This window comes from Salvelinus namaycush, chromosome 5 (genome assembly GCF_016432855.1).
Source record: "Salvelinus namaycush isolate Seneca chromosome 5, SaNama_1.0, whole genome shotgun sequence".
Classification (NCBI taxonomy): domain Eukaryota; kingdom Metazoa; phylum Chordata; class Actinopteri; order Salmoniformes; family Salmonidae; genus Salvelinus; species Salvelinus namaycush.
Window position 1 is genome coordinate 41,444,952 of NC_052311.1, and position 20,667 is coordinate 41,465,618.

General features: G+C 43.2%; 1 protein-coding gene across 1 annotated transcript in view; it reads left to right on the forward strand.

Moving 5' to 3' along the window:
• The window catches only part of LOC120048273 (plectin-like), an 85,812-nt gene extending 66,016 nt beyond the window's left edge, over window positions 1-19,796 (forward strand). Inside the window, exons 25-36 of the mRNA XM_038994118.1 lie at window positions 253-436; window positions 799-956; window positions 3,566-3,747; window positions 3,884-4,022; window positions 4,529-4,885; window positions 5,143-5,226; window positions 5,348-5,449; window positions 5,590-5,688; window positions 7,324-10,668; window positions 11,172-18,414; window positions 18,671-18,787; window positions 18,952-19,796. Coding sequence (XP_038850046.1) covers window positions 253-436; window positions 799-956; window positions 3,566-3,747; window positions 3,884-4,022; window positions 4,529-4,885; window positions 5,143-5,226; window positions 5,348-5,449; window positions 5,590-5,688; window positions 7,324-10,668; window positions 11,172-17,525 — 11,004 coding nt within the window. The 3' untranslated portion in view covers window positions 17,526-18,414; window positions 18,671-18,787; window positions 18,952-19,796. The remainder of the gene's footprint in view (window positions 1-252; window positions 437-798; window positions 957-3,565; window positions 3,748-3,883; window positions 4,023-4,528; window positions 4,886-5,142; window positions 5,227-5,347; window positions 5,450-5,589; window positions 5,689-7,323; window positions 10,669-11,171; window positions 18,415-18,670; window positions 18,788-18,951) is intronic.
• Window positions 19,797-20,667: the final 871 nt, after the last annotated feature.

The window sequence follows — 20,667 nt, forward strand, 5'->3', positions numbered from 1 at the left end:
GACAGGCAATTCTGATAGATTCCTCTCTCAAGGAGGTTTTGAAAGATGAGCATGCCTTAGATTGACTATTTACTTACCTCTCTCCTTATTCTACCTCTCCCTCTTTTTCCCTTGCTCTCCTACCTCTTCTTCTCTCTCTGTCTTCCCTCTCCTTCTCTCCTTTTCACCCTATTTCTTCCTCTCTTCTCCCTATCTCTCTCTCTCTTCTTTCTCTTTCTCCCTCTTTCCCCCGCCCCTCTCTTCCCTCTATAGTTTAAGACCATGAAGGTGGAGGAGTACAGGCTGATTATGAGGAACCTGGAGCTTCACTATCAGGACTTCATGCGTGACAGTCAGGATTCCCAGCTGTTTGGTCCACACGACCGTATGCAGATCGAGGGCGACTACTCAAAGACCACACAGTACTACGACAACCTTCTGCGCTCTGTGGAGAAAGGTCAGTTCCACCTACATACTCATGAACAAACACAACAAACCTCTGTAACCCTTTATTTTACAGCCTGGTACTTACCTGGTGTTTACATGATATTAACTAAGAAACGAATGGGGTATTAGTGGGTACTTTCTGGTTTGGTGACTACCTGGTTTGACAAATAATGAATGAGTAATTACCTAATAAACAGCAGGCTGTAAAATAAAGTTTTGATCTCAGTAAGGGTGGCATCTACTCTCCTTCTCTGAGTCCCACCAGCAAACAGTCTTTTATAACAGTGGATGTGTGTAGTCAGGGGTGAAAGGCGTCTTACTGTACACTCTTACCATCCTAACCAATCTCCACAATGTCCACGCTGCACACAGGTGAGCAGGACGAGTCGATGTGTGTGACCTACATCTCCCAGATCAAGGACCTGCGTCTACGGATAGAGGACTGCGAGGCTCGTACCGTGGCCCGCATCCGCAAGCCCGTGGACAAAGACCCCCTCAAAGACTGTGCCCAGAAGACCACCGACCAGAAGGTACTGTACCTACACTGTAATAACTAAATAATAAGTTCTGACTTAGGTCTAACCTGTTTATTGGACAGGTCTCCTCCGTAAAAGACGCTCAGTGAATCAACCTGTATGAATAAAGGATAATGAAGTATAACCTATATAAAGGTAAAGGGAACGGTGGGGGAGGGGCACATCAGTGCTAGTGTCCATGACACAACAGATACCGAAGTTAATCACCGAAAAACAATGGGGTTTTATTTGAACACTGGGAATAGCATCACAAAGAGCCCCGAATGTGTTTTGAACAAGGAGCTACTGTCAAACTGTTATGGAGGGGGAAGCACCAAAAATGTGATACCAAGCAGGGTTTGGTAGGTTACTTTGTAAATGTAATCCATTAGTTACATGTCCAAAATTTTTATGGATTACTTTCCCCATAAGAGGCATTAGAAGAAGGCAAACCTTTATATTACCAATTTACCGATATCTATTACAGGATAAATCAATGTTAGCGTTTACATAGCTGGCCATAAATGGATGTTACGTTTTACTTTATGGGTTGGTTATGTAGGCTTCTTCAAGCCCATTGCTTTCTACTGCATATAATAATATGATTAAATTATATATTTACATTAAAAACCAAAGTCTGTCAAATAAACCAGTCAGTCCAATTAATTGAATACCCCTTGATCTTCAAGAATAGGACTTGTAAATATGGAAATCTAGATTAGCCAAATTGTATTACCTGAGCGTAACCCCAAAAACGAAGGACTTATTAGCCAACTCTGTTGTTTATGATTTTGTTGTCATGCAGGCTCATTGCTTTGAGTTTAAAAAATAAATGCTGATCTCATGGAATGGCATTCTACGAGCACTACTGAATAGGAATAGGAATAGGAATTCTGTGTATGCTATAGGCTTATTGTTTCCGTTTTTCTTTGGTGACACTTTGATACTTCTATAATTTGCAGCATTTTAAGTCTATCAAAAGTCTGCGAGTTTGAGCACGTGTCCGTTAGGCCTATGGGCATTTTTTCTGAATCAGCACAAATTAGATCCAGCAATAAAAGCCCCATTTGTGGCCTTCTTAAATGAAACGTGTTGTTGACGGTATGGAGCACAATACCACGGAGGAGTTTAGAAGGATGGAACTCCCTGAAACTTTTTTTTCCCATAGGCTGGGCTCTGCACTCTGCAGCTGTTGCAAGATCAACATTTTCACTGGCTGTATACTGGTCACAAAAACAATGATCGATAGGCGGCTTAAACGTATTTAATTGCACCATTATTGTGTTAAAATACGCATATCCATTTGTGAACAGCCGTCCGCAACCACCACAATCCGTAAGGCGCAAATAGCTAAATGAGAGAGCACCAGTGTGATTCAAATCAATGCGCTATGTAGATATCAATAATAAGTGATATCTACTGTCGTCCTTACCTCCGAGCGTTTATTCAAGTTGGATCGTCTTTGGATGCCGACAGCAGTCGTACCATTGAAAGACACAGCTTGGACTGTAGCCTACGAAAGCCTATTCCTACTCTTTTCTTGCGACCCTAATGCATTTGCTGTGTCATCATAGTTGTCTCTGACTTGTGGTCAGATTCACTCAGGTGGAACAAACTTGAACTTTTTGCAATGGCTTTTTGCAATGCTGATTTGAATGTCATTGAGAGAAAAAAATTCACAAACGTCCTTTTTGAATGTAAAAGTAATCCTATAAGTAATCATCTAGTTTTTCAAAGGTGTCTGTAATCTGATTACAATATTTTAGCTTGTAACGTAACACATTTTTTTCTCATTTTATGTTGTTGTAATCTGTTACATGTAATACGTTACTCCCCAAGCTACAGACTGGCACCAGAAACAGGACAAAGCACTACACAGAAAAGGAGAGAGAGAGAATGAGGAAGAAAGAGAATGAGGGAGAAAGCGAGGGAATGAAATACAGAGAGAGGAGACAGCGAGGCTTAATTACAGCAGATTGCAGCTATGGATAAGGCTTTCTGCAGTGAGAGAGAGAAATGTGAGAAAGAAGGGGGCTTGAGAAAGGAGATATACACATACTGTACGGGAGCCAAGTACAGCAGGAAAGAGAGGAACGATGACTCAGTAGAAGTGTGGATAGGCGGGGCGGAGGTAGATCGAGAGGGAGGGAATGGAATGGCATGGTCGCCGCCTTCTACGCAGCCTCTGAGGGGGGAATAGGGAGAGAGGGAGAAGGCGATTCATGAGAGTAAGACAGAGAGCGCAAGAGGGAGAGAAAGAGAACATTGAGTCGTATCTAAGCTCGGAGTGTCCAGTAAGTCCCTGGGCTGTGTTTCTCTATGGAGACTGAGGGAGACTGGCTGGAAGGCCCACATCCAGCTCCTCTGGACCCTGCTGGCTCTGGGCCTAGTGGGGATCCTTTCTCTGCTTCTCCACCAAGACCCCTGGCAGCTCTTCACCCAGAGAGTCCACACACAGGTCAGGCTCAGGAACACACTGCTTCCTTGGACCTGATCGAGGGGACTCGTTCAGCATTATGATACTCGGTGGAAGTTTGTAATCAGAAGGAGGTTTTCTCCCTTTGTTTTGCTGTTTGTCCTTTCTTTACCTTAATCGTCATGTGCTTGTTTTTCTCCTCTTTCAGAAAGTCCAAGTAGAGCTTGAGGGTATCAAGAGGAACCTGGACCAGGTGGCCGTGAAGACCGAGGAGGTCCTGAGCACCACTCCTAAGCAGTCCAGCACTGCGCCTGTCCTGCGCTCTGAACTGGAGTTCACCCTGAAGAAGATGGACCATGCCTACATCCTCTCCTCTGTCTATCTAGAGAAGTGAGTTGACTCGTCGGTTTTCTTTCTGTAGCCAGTTGCCGTTTCTGGGGTTCTTATTGCCCTGACAAAAGCAACAAAACAAGCCACTTCCCTCCCCATCCCTCCTCCACTGACATTTCCTTCTCCTTGCCTGAAGGCTGAAGACGGTGGACGTGGTCATCCGCAACACGCAGGGGGCCGAGGGAGTGCTGAAGAAGTATGAGCAGCAACTGCGCGAGGTCCAAACTGTTCCCGATGACGTCAAGGAGGTGGAGACGTACCGCACCCAGCTCAAGGTGAACTGACTGGACAGCACTGGGCACAGCTTCAGCCTTTATTCTCGTGTTACGTTTCCACTGGACAACCAGGCTTCTGTTCTCAGTTCTCTCAACACTTACCTCCTATTGTATGACACAGTTGGTCCGCTTTTTCACAAGCCAGGGAGCTGGGAGAGGCTCTTGCATAAACGCTACTCAGTAGCTAGATTGTGATGTTTATTACATTAGAAACACATGCGCTCTGGGACATTAATGAACTGTGTGGGATTCGGTATGGGTTTCTCGACTGCCAACGCTCATACATTTTTTACGTTTTATATATCATTGGATTTTGAACATGGAAACAAGGCAGGTTTAAAAAGAGGGGGAAACTGTTTACGTGATGAAACACAAAAGACATACATAACTTGCTTCCATGATGAAATGTAACTTTGTCAAATATTTGTCTTGACGTCAGCTCCACTTATTGACAGCTTATTTAACATGCTAACTGTTGCTCTTCCCTCCCGTCTCTTTCCCGGTAGAAAATGCGTGCCGAAGCGGAGGGTGAAAAGCCTGCATTCGATTCCCTGGAGGGCGAGCTCGGAAAGGCAGCAGCCGTGAGCGAGAAGATGTCTCGTGTGCACAGTGAGCGTGACGCTGAGCTCGACCACTACCGCCATCTCCTGTCCGGTCTCCAGGACCGCTGGCAGGCTGTGTTCTCCCAGATGGACCTGCGTCAGCGGGAGCTGGAGCAGCTAGGCCGCCAGCTGGGGTACTACAGAGAGAGCTACGACTGGCTCATCCATTGGATCGGTGACGCCAAGCAGAGGCAGGAGAAGATCCAGGCCGTGCCCATCAGCGACAGCAAGACTCTGAAGGAGCAACTGGCCCAGGAGAAGGTAAGCTACTGTACTGATGGGGGCATATTAGGGGTCCATTACATCACTGCATTGCCCTAGGTGCTTAGCTGATCAACTGAACATTCTGGAACTTTGTGAAAATAAATCATTGACACTGTTTTTATACTTCTTATTTTGTATACTACTTGACTACGAATGTTATAAAGGTGTGTTTTGTGTAGTTCTCATCATTGAACATATACAGGCACACCTTGAAATCACATCCAGACTAATTCTGATTGTTTCCCCCAACATAGAAACTTCTGGAAGAGATCGAGCAAAACAAAGAGAAAGTTGACGAGTGTCAGAAATATGCCAAGGCGTATATCGACACTATCAAGGCAAGCATGCACAACATTAGTGTACAAACGTGGAAAGCATTATTGCATTCATATACAGCTTTATTTAAATGTCTTCATTTCGTAGGGTTTAGTGTTAAAATAGCCTGTTTCTTTTTATTAGGATTATGAACTCCAGTTGGTGGCCTACAAAGCACATGTGGACCCTCTCTCACCCCTGAAGAAAACCAAAATGGATTCTGCCTCAGATAACATCATTCAAGAGGTCTGTGCCGCTTGTGTTATCTGAACGCAGATTGTCATTCTCTGACAACCGTTTGCAATGTTAGGAGAAAAGTGTAGATCACTAGTTTAAGCCAACACACACGAAATCAAAAGTTTCCTGTTTTATTTCTCCTCCATCAGTATGTGACGCTAAGAACCCGCTACAGCGAGCTGATGACTCTGACCAGTCAGTACATCAAGTTTATCACCGACACACAGCGCCGGCTGGAGGACGAGGAGGTGCGTGACAACACACTGGGATATCCTAACCCTAACCCATTGACAACCAATGAAGAACAAATGCATGACCACTCTCTTGCACTCACAAATGCATACACACACATTAATGTATGGTTGACTTGACATTCCTACATTTTGAGGTGAAGTATGGTTTGGAACATTGGCGTTTGCATGCTGTACTGCAGCTGCAGGATGTTAGGGCACCTAAACAGACAGGAAATCCTATCGCTTAGAATGATGGCCACTCTGAGCTATTCGGGCAAATATGAACGCTCTACCAAAAATAATCCTGGTGCTAAGTGTCATGGTTTTCAGATGGGAACCAGGGACTATCAATATACATTAGAATATGGCTAGAGTGTCATATGAAATGTTTATGGTGCCTTAAAATATCCAGGACCAAGTAGATACTTATCTATTATGTGAACAGCAATGACAATTGCATACTATTTTGATAAGCAGTAGTGACCTTGTCACAAAATTCTATGAATTGATGAACCGTTTATGTTCAGTCTGAAGCAAAAGAAAGAGAGCATCTTCAAAAGATTAAGAGACCGTTGAGAGAAAAATCCAGTGGGTTTGAAGAATTATCTCATAGGATTTGCACATTTTATATTTTGGCCTATTCATTTTCATGTCATTTATTGAGGCGTGCCATAATATTTTTTTCAAAGGGCGTTATTTATTTCGCTATGTCTTTTTTCCCATTGGCAACTCTTAGATCTCAATCTAAACTCTCCCGCTATATGCTTCAGGCGGACTGCCATGTTCTTCGACATTCCTTTTTTCAGATTAACACAAATGTTCCGACTCCCGTTCTTTTCTAACCGTAATGTTTTGTGCGTTCCTTTGCTTCTCTTTAACTGCTTGCCAGTGCTTTGTCATGATGAATGCTTATCTTGTTTGGGCGTTGAAAGAGGTAAATAATCCACTACGCTCCAGTTACTATTCTCTCATTATGTGCATTACCTTCCCTGCCCTCAACAGGCTTCAATTCATCACCTAAACTGCCAAACATTTCCATATTTACCTTACATTCACTTACTTCCATGTCTTGCTTATTCTGTGTTAGCATGGGCTTTAGGTGCTATTTTCTTATTACATTTTCAGACTATCCTTGCACTATCCCTGCTTTCCCCTTTGCGCATATTCGGCTCAGTTCCTTGATAATAGTGACAGGTTGTCTAACAGTGTGAATAGATGAACTAGTTACTGGTTGATTGTGATGCCATTTTTGAATAATAACGTTGTTTGAATCATTTCAAGCTGAAAAGATAGACGATTTAAAAAATAAATGATTCACTTTCATATTTCACTTATGCAAAATGGTTTATCACAAAATAATTCCTTTATGGACACCAATATTTAAAAATATACAGTTGCATGCCACATGAGTTCCTCACTTTGTTGTGTTGTGATGTCTTGTCTCCATACATTAATTGTTACATATCCATTTTCCATCTTACTTGTTTCTACCTTGAATTGTCTTTGTCGAAGATAACTTGCTTTAACAGCATCCTCCTGAATGAATTTACATCTAAACATATATATCTTTAAGCTAACTATTAACATTAACATTTAACCTGTCATGCTTAATTTTTATATTTTCTTTACCATTTGCTTCCACTAATACAGAAAGCTGCTGAGAAAATGAAAGCGGAAGACAGGAAAAAAATGGCAGAGATGCAGGCTGAGTTAAACAAACAGAAGCAGCTAGCTGAATCTCATGCAAAGGCCATTGCCAAGGCAGAGCTGGAAGCTCAAGAGCTGAAGCTCATGATGCAGGAGGAAGTCAGCAGGAGACAAGTTGTTTCTGTAGATGCAGAAAAGCAAAAGCACAATATCCAGCTGGAACTACATGAGCTCAAAAATCTCTCAGAGCAGCAGATCAAGTCCAAGAGCCAACAGGTAGAAGAAGCCAATCAGAGCAGAGTCAAGATTGAGGAGGAAATCCGTATCATCAGGATCCAGCTGGAGACCACTGTCAAACAGAAGTCTACAGCTGAGGATGAGCTCAAGCAACTCCGGGAAAAAGCGTCTGAAGCCGAGAGGCTGAGGAAGCTTGCACAGGAGGAGGCTGAGAAGCTCCGCAAACAGGTCAACGAGGAGACCCAAAAAAAACGCAAGGCAGAGGAAGAGCTCAAGTTAAAGTCTGAGGCTGAGAAGGAGGCTGCCAAGCAGAAGCAGAAGGCTCTGGAAGACCTTGAGAAGCTGAAGATGCAGGCGGAGGAGGCGGAGAGACGCATGAAGCAAGCTGAAGTGGAGAAGGAGAGGCAGATCAAGGTTGCCCAGGAGGTGGCACAGAAAAGTGCTGCCACCGAACTCCAGAGCAAACGCATGTCCTATGTTGAAAAGACATCAAAGCTGGAGGAATCACTCAAACTAGAGCATGTCACTGTCATCCAGCTGCAGGAGGAGGCAGCTCGTCTTAAGAAGCAACAGGAAGAGGCTGATATGGCCAGGGAGGAGGCGGAGAAGGAGTTAGAGAAATGGAGGCAGAAGGCCAATGAGGCACTCCGCTTAAGGCTCCAGGCTGAGGAAGAAGCTCACAAAAAGAGCCGTGCCCAGGAGGATGCCGAGAAACAGAAGGAGGATGCTGAGCGTGAGGCCAGGAAGAGGGCTAAAGCTGAGGAGTCCGCACTGAAACAGAAAGATATGGCAGAGCAAGAGCTGGAGAGGCAGAGGAGGCTAGCTGAGGGAACTGCTCAGCAGAAACTCTCAGCAGAACAGGAGTTAATCCGGCTAAGGTCAGACTTCGACCATGCTGAGCAACAGAGATCCCTGCTTGATGACGAGCTGTACCGCCTGAAGAATGAAGTCAGTGCAGCTGAGCAGCAAAGGAAACAGCTCGAAGATGAACTGGCCAAAGTGAGGAGTGAAATGAATGTACTCCTGCAGCTAAAGTCCAAGGCAGAAAAGGATAGCATGTCCAACACTGAGAAGAGCAAACAGCTCCTCGAATCTGAAGCTGCAAAAATGAGGGACCTTGCTGAAGAGGCAGGCAAACTTAGATCCATCGCTGAGGAAGCCAAGCGACAAAGACAAGTTGCTGAGCAAGAGGCAGCTCGTCAAAGAGCAGAAGCTGAAAGGATCCTCAAGGAGAAGCTTGCTGCCATTAATGAGGCAACTCGCATGAAGACTGAGGCAGAAATTGCCCTCAAAGAAAAAGAGGCTGAGAATGAGCGACTCAGACGACAAGCTGAGGATGAAGCTTACCAGAGGAAAGCTCTGGAGGACCAAGCCAGCCAGCACAAGCAAGATATTGAAGAAAAGATCAATCAACTCAAAAAGTCATCTGAGAATGAGTTGGGAAGACAAAAGACACTTGTAGATGAAACTCTCAAGCAGAGACGAGTGGTTGAGGAGGAAATTCGCATTCTCAAGCTAAACTTTGAGAAAGCCTCATCTGGCAAGCTTGATTTGGAGCTGGAGTTGAATAAACTGAAAAACATTGCAGAGGAAACACAGCAGAGTAAACTCCAAGCTGAAAAAGAGGCTGAGAAACACAGGAAACTTGCCCTGGAGGAGGAGAAACGCAGGCGCGAAGCAGAGGAAAAGGTCAAAAAGATCACTGCTGCAGAGGAAGAAGCAGGCAGACAGTGCAAAAATGCACAGGAGGAAGTGGAGCGCCTCAAAAAGAAAGCAGATGAAGCCAAAAAGCAGAAAGAGGATGCTGATAAGGAAGCAGAAAGACAGATTATCGTATCCAAACAAGCAGCACAAAAATGCAATGCAGCAGAACAGCAAGTTCAGAGTGTCCTTGTCCAACAGAAGGAGGACAACCTCATGCAGAAACAGCTCAAGGAAGAGTATGAGAAAGCCAAGATGCTTGCAAAACAGGCAGAGCTTGCCAAGGAAAAGGCAGAGAAGGAGGCTGCTCTTCTCCGGCAACAAGCAGAGGATGCAGAACGCCAAAAACAGGCCGCTGAACTCCAAGCTGCCAACCAAGCCAAAGCTCAAGAGGAAGCCGTAAAATTGAGAAAGGAGGCAGAGTTCGAAGCTGCCAAGCGAGCACAGGCTGAGGCTGATGCAATCAAACAGAAACAACAAGCAGATGCTGAGATGGCAAAGCACAAAAAGCTTGCAGAGCAAACAATGAGTCAAAAGTCTCAGGTTGAGAAAGAGCTTACAAATGTCAGGCTTCAGCTGGATGAAACTGACAAGCAAAAATCTGTCTTAGACGAGGAGCTGCAGCGCTTAAAGGACGAAGTCGGTGATGCGGTCAAGCAGAAGGCCCAGGTGGAAGAGGAGTTATTCAAAGTCAAGATTCAGATGGAGGAGCTGGTCAAACTGAAACTCAGAATTGAGCAGGAGAACCAGCGTCTTATCAAAAAGGACAAGGATAACACTCAGAAATTCCTGGCCGAGGAAGCTGAGAACATGAAGGAGCTTGCAGAAGAAGCTGCCAGACTCAATGTGGAAGCCCAAGAAGCTGCACACATGAGACAAATCGCTGAATCTGACCTCTCCCAACAGAGGGCACTTGCAGAGAAGATGCTAAAGGAGAAGATGCTCGCCATTCAGGAAGCATGTAAACTGAAAGCAGAGGCTGAGATGCTCCAAAGACAGAAGGACCTGGCTCAAGAGCAGGCCCAGAAGCTGCTTGAGGATAAACAACTGATGCAGCAGCGTCTCGAGGAAGAGACTGAGGGCTTCCAGAAATCATTGGAAGCTGAGCGCAGGAGACAGCTGGAGATCACAGCCGAAGCTGAAAACCTCAAAGTCAAGGTGTCCCAACTTAGTGATGCTCAGTCCAAAGCAGAGAATGAGGCCAAGAAATTCAAGAAGCAAGCAGATGAGATCAGTGCCCTTCTTCATCAGACAGAGCTAGCGACTAAAGAGAAATTGACTGTTGTGGAGAAACAGAAACTGAGCAGCAACAACGAGGCTGATGAGCTACGCAAAGCCATCGCTGATCTAGAAAAGGAGAAGGCCAAACTGAAAAAGGAGGCTGAAGACCTACAGAATAACTCTAAAGAGGTATTGTGTTAGAGATGGCATAGTAGTGCAGCTTATGTCATTGTTAACCATCTCTCTGAAAACAAACCATCTTAAATTATTTTATTACATTTCTTTATCTATTCCTTCTTAAAATTAACCACTTACACAGTTTTATCATGTTGAGTTATATTTGTTTTACAGTACACTAAGCTTTAAAAGATCATATCCCTTCCAGATGTTTTCATTTTGTCCAGTTGGACAAAAGTATAGATTAATTATTGGTGGTGTTCCCCATAATGTTCTTCCCTTACTGAGAAGAGTATATATACTATTATGTAACATAGGAAAAATTTAATATATTATATATTTTTTTAACTATTTGTATCTGATTCTTATAAGTGGAGGGCATTGTACTAAAATGTTGTAATTTCTTTACTATAATGCACAATATGTCGATTGATGGAGTTTTTCGTAATATTTTAAATACAAATGAAACTAAAATTGTTCTAATTATGTTCTTGTTTTCCATTTTTCTCAATTAGATGGTCAATGCTCAGCAGAAACAAATCCAACACGAGAAGACAGTACTCCAGCAGACATTCGTCACAGAGAAGGCGGAGCTGTTGAAGAAGGAGAAACAAATTGAAGATGAGAAGAAGAAGCTGGAGAACCAGTTTGAGGAGGAGGTCAAGAAGGCCAAGGCCCTCAAAGAAGAACAGGAACGCCAGAGGAAACAAATGGAGCAGGAGAGAAATAAACTTCAGGCTACCATGGATGCTGCCCTCAACAAACAAAAAGAGGCTGAGAAAGAAATGCTCAACAAGCAAAAAGAGATGCAGGAGCTTGAAAGGAAACGACTTGAACAGGAAAAGCTGCTTGGCGAGGAGAACAAGAAACTTCGTGAGAAACTGCAGCAACTCGAGGTCGCCCATAAAGAACCAGTCTCCCACACCAGAGAAATCGATATCCAGACTGACGATGTACCTGAGGATGAACTGATCCATATGACCATGGTGGAGACATCAAAGCAGGTTATCAATGGCCAAAGTGTTGGGGATGAGGTTGACAGGAAGAAGGATACATTTTCTTTTGATGGCATCCGCGAGAAAGTACCTGCAAGCAGACTTTATGAAGTTGGCCTTTTGACGAAAAAGCAGTTTGATAAGCTGAAGAAAGGCAAAGCCACTGTGCAAGACCTCAGCCAAACTGACAAGTTAAGAACAATTCTGCAGGGCAATAACTGTATAGGGGGTGTCTTGACACAGTCTAATCAGAAAATGGCAATATATCAAGCTATGAAAGAAAAGAAAATTACTCCTGGCTGGGCTTTGATCCTCCTGGAGGCACAGGCAGCATCTGGCTATGTAGTAGACCCAGTTAAAAACAAGAAACTCTCTGTCAGTGAGGCTGTGAAGGAAGGCCTGATCGGACCTGAACTGCACAACAAAATGCTGTCTGCTGAGAAAGCTGTCACTGGTTACAAAGACCCTTACACCGGTAACAAGATCTCACTCTTTGAAGCTATGAAGAAGGGCTTGATTGACAGAGACCATGCCATTAGGCAGCTTGAGGCTCAGATAGCTACTGGTGGACTCATTGACCCCATAAACAGCCACCGTGTGCCCATCGAGACAGCATACAAACAGGGGCAGTTTGACACTGAGATGAACAAGATACTTGAGGACCCTTCGGATGACACCAAGGGATTCTTTGATCCTAACACCCAGGAGAAGTTAACATACATTCAGCTAATGCAGAGATGCAGCACAGATCCGGAGACAGGACTGCTGCTCCTTCCCATCACTGACAAGGCTGCTCTGAGCACGTCAACCTACACAGAGCAGGAGACCAAGGATGTATTCAGCAAAACGACTGTCTCTGTGCCATTTGGAAAATTCCAAGGGAAGACTGTAACTATCTGGGAAATCATCACTTCTGAGTACTTTACCGAGGACCAGAGAAAGGACCTTATTCGTCAGTACAAGACAGGAAAGATCACAGTGGAAAAAATCATCAAGATTGTTATCACTATGGCAGAGGAAAAGGAAAAAAAGAATGAAATCGCTTTTGAGGGTCTGAGGGGAAAAGTCCTTGCTACTGAACTACTGGAGTCAAAGATAATCGACAAAGACCTCTACAACAAGCTGCACACCGGCAATAAAACAATCAAAGAGGTGTCTGAAATGGAGCCTGTTCAAAAATCCTTGAAGGGTACAAACTGCATTGCAGGTGTAGTTATTGACTCAACTAAGGAGACTATGTCGTTCTATCAAGCCATGAAAAAGGATATGATGAGGGTAGGGCCTGCTTTAACTCTCCTGGAAGCACAAGCAGGAACAGGATTTGTTGTTGATCCTATAAAGAATCAGAAGTTCACTGTTGATGAAGCTGTGAAAGCAACTGTCATTGGTCCTGAGCTGCATGAAAAACTACTGTCAGCCGAAAGAGGTGTTACAGGCTACAAAGATCCTTACACGGGAAAGACTGTGTCTTTGTTCGAAGCAATGAAGAAAGAACTAATTCCAAAAGATCAGGGCATCAGACTCCTAGACGCGCAGCTTGCAACAGGAGGCATCATTGATCCAGTGAAAAGCCACCGCATCCCACATGATGTTGCCTGTAAACGAGGCTTCTTTGATGATGAAATGAACCAGATTCTGAAAAATCCAACTGATGATGTTAAAGGCTACTTTGACCCCAACACACAGGAAAATGTCACATACTCACAGCTATACAAGAGATGTGTCACTGACAAGAAATCTGGCCTTCAGCTTCTACCTCTGTCTGAGCAAGCAATCAATGCGAAGGAAGAACATGCATACACAGAGGTCCAAACCAAACAGGCCATGAGCCAAGCAACAATGGAGCTGCAGTCTGGTCCACTCAAAGGGAAGAAACTCACTATCTGGGAAATTATCCACTCTGAATATATTACAGAGGAACAGAGAATTGATCTGATGAGGCAGTATAGGTCTGGAACGATTACAATAGAAAAGATCACCAAGATTGTGATCACCATTGTAAATGAGAAAGAGGCTAAGAAACAAGAACAAGACAACTTCAAAGGGCTTAGAGCACCGGTCTCTGCCAAGTCACTGTTTGATTCCAAAATCATTGACAAAGCTACGTTTGACATGCTCCAACAAGGCAAAAAGACACCTACACAGGTCAGCGAAAATGTCAATGTAAGCAAGTACCTGCAGGGCTCTGACAGTATTGCTGGTGTCTACCTTGAACCAACAAAGGAGAAGATCAGCATCTATCAAGCTATGAAGAGAAATCTTCTGAGACACAACACAGGTCTGTCACTTCTAGAGGCCCAAGCTGCCACAGGGTTCATTATAGATCCAGTGAAGAACCAGTACCTGTCAGTGGATGATGCAGTTAAAGCAGGCATTGTCGGCCCTGAACTACATGAGAAACTGCTTGCTGCTGAAAAAGCAGTCACTGGTTACAAAGATCCCTTCACGGGCAAAACAATCTCTCTCTTCCAAGCAATGGAAAAAGATCTAATCATTAAGGAGCATGTCATGCCACTCATGGAGGCCCAACTGAGTTCCGGAGGAATCATTGATCCTGTGAACAGCCACCGCGTTCCTATTGACGTTGCCTATCAGAAGAGCCTTTTCAGCAAAGAAATGACACACACCTTCTCGGAACCATCTGACAATAACAAAGCTTTCTCAGACCCCAATTCAGATGAAAAGGTAACATACAAACAGCTGAAAGAGAAGTGCACTAGAGATCCTGATTCAGGCATGAACCTTCTACCACTTTCCAAGCCACAGGCCCCTACTGTGGTGGAGAAGACATACCTCTACACGGAGGAACAGACGCAGAATGACCTGACCACAACCAAAATTGACCTCCCCAGTTCACTTGAGTCCCTTGCTGGAGGCTCAAAAAGTCTCTGGGACATCATGAACTCAAATCTACTTCCTGCGCAAGAGAGGAAGAAGCTGATGGAGGAGTATCGCTCAGGCAGTATCACTAAAGAGCGCATGATCATCATCATTATTGAGATTATGGAGCAGAGAGAGATCATCAGAGGTGAAACTGTTAAGTCCTGCAACACAATCAGACGTAGGGTCACTATCGAGGAGCTCTACAATTCCCGTATCATTGACCTGGAGACATTCAACCTGCTGAAGCAAGACAAAAGAAACATCCGTGACATTATGGAGATGCAGAGTGTGAAGCAGTATCTGTTTGGCACGGGCTGCGTTGCTGGTGTCATGTCTGACTCCACTTCCAGGATGAGCATTTATTCAGCGATGAAGAGAGGGTTCTTGAAGCCTGAAATTGCCCTTAGTCTCTTGGAAGCACAAGCAGCAACAGGATTCATAATTGATCCTGTGAAAAACGAGACACTCACTGTTGATGAGGCTGTCCGCAAAGGTGTGGTCGGCCCTGAGATCCACGACAGACTTCTGTCAGCTGAGAGAGCGGTCACAGGCTACAAGGATCCTTACAGTGGCAAAATCATATCTCTCTTCCAAGCAATGAAAAAGGACCTTGTTATGGAGGAGTATGCTCTGAAAATGTTGGAGGCTCAGACTGCCACAGGAGGCATTATGGATCCTGAATTCTACTTCCACCTCCCAGCAGACATTGCCACACAGAGAGGATACATCAACAAGGAAACAAATAAAAGGCTTGCTGATGACGTAAAGGGATTTGTTGACCCTGTCACTGAGGAGAAACTTTCTTATGCCCAATTACTCAAGAGATGCAAGATTGACCCTACCAATGGGATGCGCTTGCTGTCACTGGGAGACAAGAGACTGATGTTCAAAGGTCTTAGAAAACAGATCACCATAGAGGAGATGTTACGCTCTCAGATCATCGACCAACAGACGGTCAATGAGCTGAATGAAGGTCTGATTTCAGTGGAAGAGGTTAGCCGTAGACTCCAAAAATACCTAGAGGGCACAAGCTGTATCGCTGGTGTTTATGTAGAGGGAACCAATGACCGTCTATCAATCTACCAAGCCATGAAAAAGAACATGATCAGGCCAGGAACTGCCTTTGAACTGCTTGAAGCTCAGGCTGCCACAGGCTATGTAATTGACCCAATCAAAAATCTCAAACTGACTGTCAATGAATCTGTCAAGATGGGAATAGTGGGGCCAGAATTCAAAGACAAGCTTCTCTCTGCTGAGCGTGCCGTGACAGGTTACAAAGACCCCTATTCCGGCAAGACAATCTCTCTGTTCCAGGCCATGAAGAAGGGGCTCATCTTAAAAGACCATGGAATACGTCTCCTTGAGGCTCAGATTGCCACTGGCGGAATCATTGACCCAGAGGAGAGTCATCGCTTGCCAGTGGAGGTGGCCTACAACCGTGGCCTCTTCGACGAGGAAATGAATGAGATTCTCACAGATCCATCAGATGACACCAAGGGTTTCTTCGATCCCAACACTGAGGAGAACCTGACCTACCTCGGGCTAATGGAGAGATGCATCACTGACCCAGCTACTGGCCTTGTCCTCCTGCTCCTGAAGGAGAAGAAGCGTGAGAGCAAGAGCTCCTCCAAATCCTCTGTCCGCAAACGCCGAGTAGTCATCGTGGACCCAGATTCAGGCAAAGAGATGACTGTCTATGAGGCATTTAGAAAGCAGCTCATTGACCATCAGACCTACCTAGAGCTTTCTGAGCAGGAGTGTGAGTGGGAAGAGATCACGCAGACATCCTCCGATGGCGTTGTCAAGTCAATGATCATCGACAGACGGTCAGGAAGACAGTATGACATTGATGACGCCCTCGCACGAGGCCTCATCGACCAGACTTCACTTAGTACATACCGCTCCGGAAACCTGTCAATCACTGAGTTTGCTGACATGCTGTCTGGAAACATGGGTGGCTTCCGCTCCCGGTCATCCTCTTTTGGTTCCACCTCTGGTTCCACCTCATCATCATACAATCCCATGAGCCCCATACCCTCCATTAGACCCCCTGCAGTCATGTGGAATGACCCCACGGAGGATACTGGCCCTGTAGCCGGAATCCTGGATACAGACACTTTGGAGAAGGTGTCAGTCACAGAGGCCATGCACCGGAACCTTGTGGACAATATCACAGGCCAAAGATTACTTGAGGCACAAGCCTGCACAGGGGGCATAATCGACCCAACTACTGGGGAACGATTCGCTGTTACTGAGGCAACCGAGAAAGGGCTTGTGGACAAGGTGATGGTGGACCGTATCAACCTGGCTCACAAAGCTTTCAATGGATTTGAGGACCCAAGAACCAAAGTGAAGATGTCTGCCTCCCAAGCTCTAAAGAAAGGCTGGCTGTATTATGAAGCTGGGCAACGTTTTCTGGAAGTCCAGTACCTTACGGGGGGGCTGATTGAACCGGATGTTGAGGGCAGAGTCTCTCTGGACGAATCCATCAGAAAGGGCACAATTGATGCTCGCACTGCTCAGAAGCTGAGAGATGTGAGTGCTTACTCCAAATACCTGACATGTCCCAAAACCAAACTAAAAATATCCTACAAAGATGCCATGGACAGAAGCATGGTTGAGGAAGGATCTGGCCTGCGACTGCTGGAGGCCTCCTCACAGTCAAGCAAAGGGCTGTACAGCCCATACAATGCCAGCAATTCCGGGTCTGCCGCTGGCTCCAGGTCCGGGTCCAGGACTGGATCCAGAACAGGATCCAGAAGAGGCAGCTTTGATGCCACAGGTTCCGGTTTCACCATGAACTTCTCATCCTCCTCCTACACCAGCTCCAGCAGTTACGGTGGCCGCCGATATGATGCAGGACCTCATAATGGGCTCAACATGGATGAGCTAGCCCAAGCCCTTACAGCTCTAGCAATGCTCAGGCCATGCAGCTCAGAAGAACAACGAGCCTTCCCAATGATGATACCAATGCATATCACGGTTGCATAATTTATAGGAAAAATCGTTTGACATTTGAAAAACAAATAATTAATTTATTCTGCTCCTCGTGTGGTCACATTAGGAAATGGCTGGAAGTAATTAAATGCAGTTCCTCATAAAGATGTCCAAAACAATGCCTTATCTCTCCAGCCTTAATTTCTTAGAATTATTAGATAAATTAAATGTTTTGTTCCGTTTAATGCAATTTTTATTGATTTGGAAGTCAATTTATATTTAAAGAGCAAAGTTTTGGATTTAGTTTTTACTTCATATAAAGTGACCACAATTGATTTTATAGTTCGCTTTAACACAACTTGTATACTTAAGCTTTCCTTAACGAACATATGTACTTCGAACAGATATATTTTTCCAGTTTTCTTTTTCTTTTTAAACTTAAGAATATTTTTATCCACTTTCTTTTATCTGTTTGACAATATTCTATGAAATATGCCAACATAGATATTATAGTGACGCTTTTAGATGTCTTCATATTTCTGAATGTCTGTATAGAGTTTGACCCAGAGTTTTTTTTAAAGTGAAATATCTTATCTGGCAAAGTAAAACAAATAGTCGCAGAGCAGAATAAAGAAACACTACATAAACAGTGGAGGAAGACTGCAACATTCAAAGTTTAATGAACTGCTTCCCTGCCTACATCCCAGACAACATTGCCCTTTCTGTTCAGTGGACAGGCCCATGCACCAAGTCATCACCTTATTCTTTCATCACCCACTCCAAAGTTCTGAACTATTATACCCATCATTATGGACTACTATACCCACCATTTACCTCTTATCAAGTGTTCCTGGTAGACTGTCCTAAGAAGATTTCAGGCTTCACCATGCTTCCTCTGACATTAGAGACAAAGATCTGCATCCTGGATGTTGCTTTGGTTCTTGTAAGTTGAAATCAGTTTTCTGATTTGTAATTTGGTAATGTAGTTTTGTTAAGTACTTTCCTTTTATCCCTTTCGTCACAGCCATACACCTTCTCTACTCTCCTCTGATTCTGTTTTTTTCTCTTCCCCCTTTATCGCTAGTATTTCAATTCTAGTTTGGAAGAAAGCGCTATCAAACGTTTTTATTGGTTGGATGATTATGATCATGCCTTTTTCACCTCAGTATTTTAAGCTGATTGATTCTCTTTTTTGACAGATGTCTCATTCCATCAGTATTCGATGGGGATTTGCAGGTACTCAGATTGGCTTGGCTGATGAGTCTCTTAACGGGGACGGTATCCCAATTCAACAGCTTCAGCATCCAGAAATTCAGGTAAATTCATCATCCACCAAATAAAGCATTAAATTATCAAATACATTTGCAATTTATTTATTTGTTTGCATTACAATTATTTTAGCTTTTTTTTCTTCTTTTTTTTTTTTTTTACTGTTGTTGGTTTTGTTGTCTCAAAATTATTATTTTTGTTTTGTTTTTAGATCTGCCATTGAGTACCTTGCTTCCATTGCACCTCCCTCATTTTTGAAGACAGTTGAGGCTTGTGACCCCTGAAGTCTCCCTGGGATACCATACTAGGAACAAACTCCATGAACTTTTGTCCAACATTCTTACTTGAATATTGATCATAATCCCCCTATTTTGGATTACACCACTCACATGTACACATCACTATGTTTATGGGCTTTCACATGGTCAGCGCCATGAAGATGAAATGCAATGTAATCTTCATTTCTGTAAGCAACATCAATGTAACATCAGTCAAAACCAAAGTAAATAGTTGCTGAGATGACATTGCAATATATGATCTGATTTTACAATACATTGAATGAATGTACATATTTTCTAGGATGAATACATTTCAAGACATTTTCCTACATTTTACATATTTCCTTAGCAAAAATAATTTTGAAGCTTTGTCATATGTTGCTTTTAAACCAGTATTGTAGCTCTTGTTTTCCATACCAAGAATGTTTTTTTTTCTGTTCTGCTTCTAGGAAGTGTTTTACTTCTGTAAATGTTCATTTTTCATCATATTTTTCTTATATTATATAATACATTTTTGCTTTGCATGTTTCACTAACTTGGTAATACATATTTTTTGAAAAAATAAATTGTAAGAAGAAGAGAATAGGACATGTATCTGCTCCGCAAAACGTGTTTCGTTAAATGCGGATTTAAGTGGTAACAAGATATTTAATCAAAACTAACTGGTTGGTTTTGCTCATTAACAGATTTTTGTGTTGAGTGGCATGGTGAATGGAACCTGGTGTATGTTTTGGTGATAACACTTTAATGTAAATAAATGTGCTATTAAAAAAGGTAATCTTGTCAACTACATTTCAATATCCAGGTAAATCACACATTCTGACAATGGACTTATCTACACAGTGACCATACAGTATTTAGAACATATCAGTATATTAAGCATAACACATAAGATTACATTGTGTGTACCTGTATGCGCATTATATATTTACACTCCAAAGGCTATGAATCAATTTATTGGTAGCAGCATCTGATATACTGTATGTTTTTTCAATTGATGCAAATTACTTCAGTTTAAGCCATTGTATTTTGTGGTAGGCCTTATACTTTAGTTTAGTCATTTTATTGTGGTATGCATATACGTATACTTAAAACCATTGTTCTGTACAGTGGTGGAAAAAGTACACAATTGTCATACTTGAGTAAAAGTAAAAATACCTTAATAGAAAATGACTCAAGTAAAAGTGAAAGTTACCCAGTAAAATACTACTTGAGTGAAAGTCTAAAAGTATTTGATTTTAAATATACTGTACTTAAGGAATCAAAAGTAAATGTAATTCCTAAAGTATACTTAAGTATCAAAGTAAAAGTATAAATCATTTCAAATTCCTTATATTAAGCAATCCAAACAGCACCATTTTCTTTTTAATTTATGGACAGCCAGGGGCACACTCCAACACACAGACATTATTTACAAATTAAGCATTTGTGTTTAGTGAGTCTGCCAGATCAGTGGCAGTAGACATGACCAGGGATGTTCTCTTGATAAGTGTGTGAATTGGACCATTTTCCTGTCCTGCTAGACGTTCAAAATATAACTAGTACTTTTGGGTGTCAGAGAAAATGCACGGAGTAAAAAGTACATTCTTTTCTGTAGGAATGTAGTGAAGTAAAAGTAGTCAAAAATATAAATAGTAAAGTACAGATAC